Source organism: Dendroctonus ponderosae, unplaced genomic scaffold, assembly GCF_020466585.1.
Source record: "Dendroctonus ponderosae isolate FM_Combo_2020 unplaced genomic scaffold, Dpon_F_20191213v2 Dpon_F_20191213_6, whole genome shotgun sequence".
Taxonomy (NCBI): Eukaryota; Metazoa; Arthropoda; class Insecta; order Coleoptera; family Curculionidae; genus Dendroctonus; species Dendroctonus ponderosae.
Window position 1 is genome coordinate 1867159 of NW_026018814.1, and position 3787 is coordinate 1870945.

Here is a 3787-nt window from a genome sequence, read left to right on the forward strand (position 1 = left end):
CCACAGAATTCGTTTTGGCATCGTTGGATAGAGAATTGAAAAGTCGATTCAGTCGTAACAACGTGAGTGAGGAAACTCGAGTAGTTTTGACCCCGAAAGCAAAATTTGAATATCAGACACTTAGGTGCAAGATTATGCCAAAATTTCATGTTTTTCGTCCCGTTTTTGCTCATATCTCGGAGGCAAAATGAGCAACAACGCTCATTTGTACATCATTCTAGAGAGAAATAAATAGCATTTTTGGAAAGTGAACCATCGATCAGGAATTGTTGGCAGTTTTCTCAAAAAATGCTTGAAATCAAGAAGTTCTAGGAAAATCATTTAAATTGTGGTAAACAGTTTCTCGCATTTTAATTAGTTCAGATTTACATTATACAGTGAGTCCTAGAAGGATTTTTATTTTATATTTGCGGTTTTTAAGTGGCAAATTTATTTACACAGTTTACATTTACACATTTCTGATGTGTTATTTGGTGGTCTTTTGCTTTATCATTCGTCAATTTTTGGAGGATAAACTTTGCTTTACTTAAAGCTTTCCAAACTTGCTCAAACAGTTTTTAATTCCCGTCGCTTTTTCCCATTTTATGACCAAAGTTTTGCCAGAATTTCCGTTCTTTGAGTTTTGTATTCTATGTATTACTTCTGTTCCGTTCATATTGTGTCATTGTTTTCGTTTTCAGTCTAGTGTTCCTTCAAATTTCTTCGATTGACCAGTTCGATTTTTTATTTGACGAGTTCATTGTCATTGTTCCACAAATTGTTTCTGCGCTTTCAAAATCGCTGATTTAAATGTGGCGCAAACACCCTCCAAACTGTAGCTGCCGATTTTTTCATTATTCCTGTTTATTTTCCTGATGTGCTGTGTTCCCCCTCTTATTTTTAGTTCTTCTAGTTCTTTGTGCCTCATTTTTCACTATTAGTTTGGAAACGACGAGTTTAGTCTGTGTTAATAAAGTTCTGCTTATAATCAATAACCCATTATTTGTCTTTCGTTGCTGCTTATTATTTCTCTGGTTTTTGATCACTGTCTTTGTGTTAGAAGAATGTTTTGGTTATGATTGCTAATTGGGCAGCAATTGGTACAAAAATTTAGTAAAAACCCGCATTTACAAATGAAAACCGACAAAGTTTACTCATTGGCAAATGAAAATCAGTTCGCGCTTGTTACGCACAAACAGAATTTAGAAATTTCTTCTGGAGCTCGGTTGAGCAGAATTAAATAAGACACACGTTCCAGACGCAAAGGATTTCCAGTGAAGGCCAGGGATGGGTGGATATGGGCGATAGTCCAGTTTTCGGCACCGACAGTTCCAATTACATCACAATTGCTCCAGTTCGAGATGGACCAGCTGGCACGTTCCGACATGCCGTTTCTGTGAACATTCCGAAAAAACGCACCATTCCACTCACCCATGGGCGGTTTGAGGTCCAGCGGATTCTCACATGGGACCATTCAAATGATGTGATGTAAGTGCGAAAAAACACTCACTTTTTCCAAGCTCGTCAATACAAAACACCGCTGGAATATTGGCGGGTTAAATATTTTAGTTAAACCTGCAATTACGACGGCTTGAAATATAAATCCCTGTTGGAAATGGCAGTTGGTGAAACACTAAATTTCAATTTGGCCGTAAATGAATAAATGATCGAATCGAAATGATGTCCAATGGGATTTATTGCCGCTAAAGTCGGGATACATGAAATTTTCAAGCGCCTGAACACAATGTCACTGGAACCGCATAAATCACTGTTCTAAACGTTAAAAATTCACAATTTTGCAGCTACTTTCTGGGGGTTCCCGAAGGGAAACCAGGCGAGTTACATCTCTATAGAGTGTCGTCCGTCCCTCCTCGGACTGGAGCGACTTTGCCACCGCCCGTCTGCATAACCTGCGTTAAGGAGCCTCCTCCAACCTCTCCTCCTTATCTGACGTTAGACGAGAGCATTTATAAGTTCAAGAAAGGTAAGCAATCGCAGTCGAGAGAAGCGTTTGGGAAGAAAATGAAATTTTGCCCACTAGGAAATTGGGAGGATGACGACGAAGACACTGTGATAACAACGCCGGCTCCCCGCAAGCGAAAAAAACAGAAGCAAAAGTTGATTGAGAAAGAACCACCTTGCTTGTACCACAACGCGTGGTTTAGGTAAGGGTTTTGAAGTTTCGGTGTTTTTCCTTTTGCCATTCTCTTGAATGTTTCAGCTCAAATTCGCAATATTTCGTATTAGAATGCTTGGGGCCTGGGGTCCCGACTAGTCAACTTTACAAGAACAGCATGCCCAAACCGAAGCTGATCATGTGGCTGCAAAATAACACAAAACTGAGGGAAAGAGTGAGCAGAATGGCCATGCCCCAAATCAAGACCTTTCCCGTGCAGATCTCTGGCGGCTATCAGGCCCATGTCAGGTAAGGTTTTTGTGGGAAACTCGAATGGTTTCCTATTTTTCTGTTTTGCTGCTATTGTGTGATTTCCAATTAGATTACATTTGCCCCCCGGTCTAAGAGAGGACGAGATAACAAGATATCCCCTGGTAGTGCAGGTGTATGGCGGGCCTGGCAGCCAATTAGTAACGGAACGGTGGAGAGTTGATTGGAACACGTTTCTAACAGGTTTGTGCTTTTTACGTTGATTTTTCGAGAATCCTAACAATCCTAACAAACACTTGGGATCCTGCAAAAAAATATGGCGATTTAGACAGGAATTGTGCATTTTTTTACTGGAATGCTGAAAGCATGTGGCAGCAGAACATTGCCCAGTATGTCATACTTTACGGAAAGCGCACTCTCTAGAGCGGAAGTTATACATTCAGACAGCAGACTTTATGGGTTATTAAATTAATGGTTAAAGTCACGAATCTCTAAAATAATGCCCTGCATTGTGATGCATCTAACTTAGAGTGAACGTTCTGAAGTCGACAATTTAACTGATGGATGGAATCCCGGCTTCCCATCTTGAGCAAAGATCGAGTGAAAAATTCCAGGTGATTTCTTTTAAGGTAACAAAGACTTCATAATAGCGCAAATAGATGGAAGAGGGTCGGGCGGACAAGGCCATCAGCTTCTGCATAAGGTCTACTACAAGCTTGGCTCAGTGGAAGTAGCAGATCAATTGGAAGTGACAGAGTAAGTCAATTATTCAATTAACTCTTTAAAATGCTGATAACTTTTATTTGTCTAACACTTTCTTTTAAGAATCGCTCAGAAGCTGCAATAACGCGTGACTCATATTCAACCCCAATACAAAATAAGTTAAGCATTCATCTAAAGTGGTTAAGGTTTTTAAGGCCACCACAGAGCTTTTAAATTTTTGAGCTTAACTTTGGCGGTTTCTCAAAAATCAATAAATGCTTGAATTTAGTTCAAATTTTGCCAATTTATAGATTGATGCTTTGCAAATGCTCACGAAAATATTCAGTTAAAGGCTCGTGACGATCTGCGATTGGTGATTTTTTTTAAGGAACAGGATTCCTGAGAACCAATTTTTTTAGCTTAATTTTTGCAGTTTCTCACAATTCAAATAATTCTTAGATTTTTAGTCGCCTGATGCTTTGGAAACAATCACAAAAATACTTTAGTTGAGGTCCTGAGGAAGCTCGTAAATAAATTAGCGATTTTTTTCTTGAAAATTTTTTCACCAGAAGCTTTTTAAGCTGAAGTTTAGAAGAAGTTGGTTTAAAAAATCAACAAGTGCTTCGATTTTATTCAAATTTGGACGAATTGTAGGTTGATGCTTTGCGAATACCCCCAAAAATACTTAAGTTGATGCCGACAAATCTCGTAAAGTTGCGA

The 3787-nt window shown here is 39.1% G+C and overlaps 1 protein-coding gene across 1 annotated transcript; it reads left to right on the top strand.

Moving 5' to 3' along the window:
- The first annotated feature begins 1241 nt into the window (after positions 1 to 1241).
- On the top strand, positions 1242 to 3271 carry LOC125504952 (venom dipeptidyl peptidase 4-like). The gene is made up of 6 exons (XM_048667774.1): positions 1242 to 1467; positions 1782 to 1963; positions 2021 to 2144; positions 2201 to 2404; positions 2478 to 2608; positions 2995 to 3271. Exons 1-6 carry the CDS (start codon positions 1277 to 1279, stop codon positions 3123 to 3125), a joined length of 963 nt encoding a protein of 320 aa, XP_048523731.1. The 5' UTR covers positions 1242 to 1276; the 3' UTR covers positions 3126 to 3271.
- The last annotated feature ends 516 nt before the right edge of the window (positions 3272 to 3787 follow it).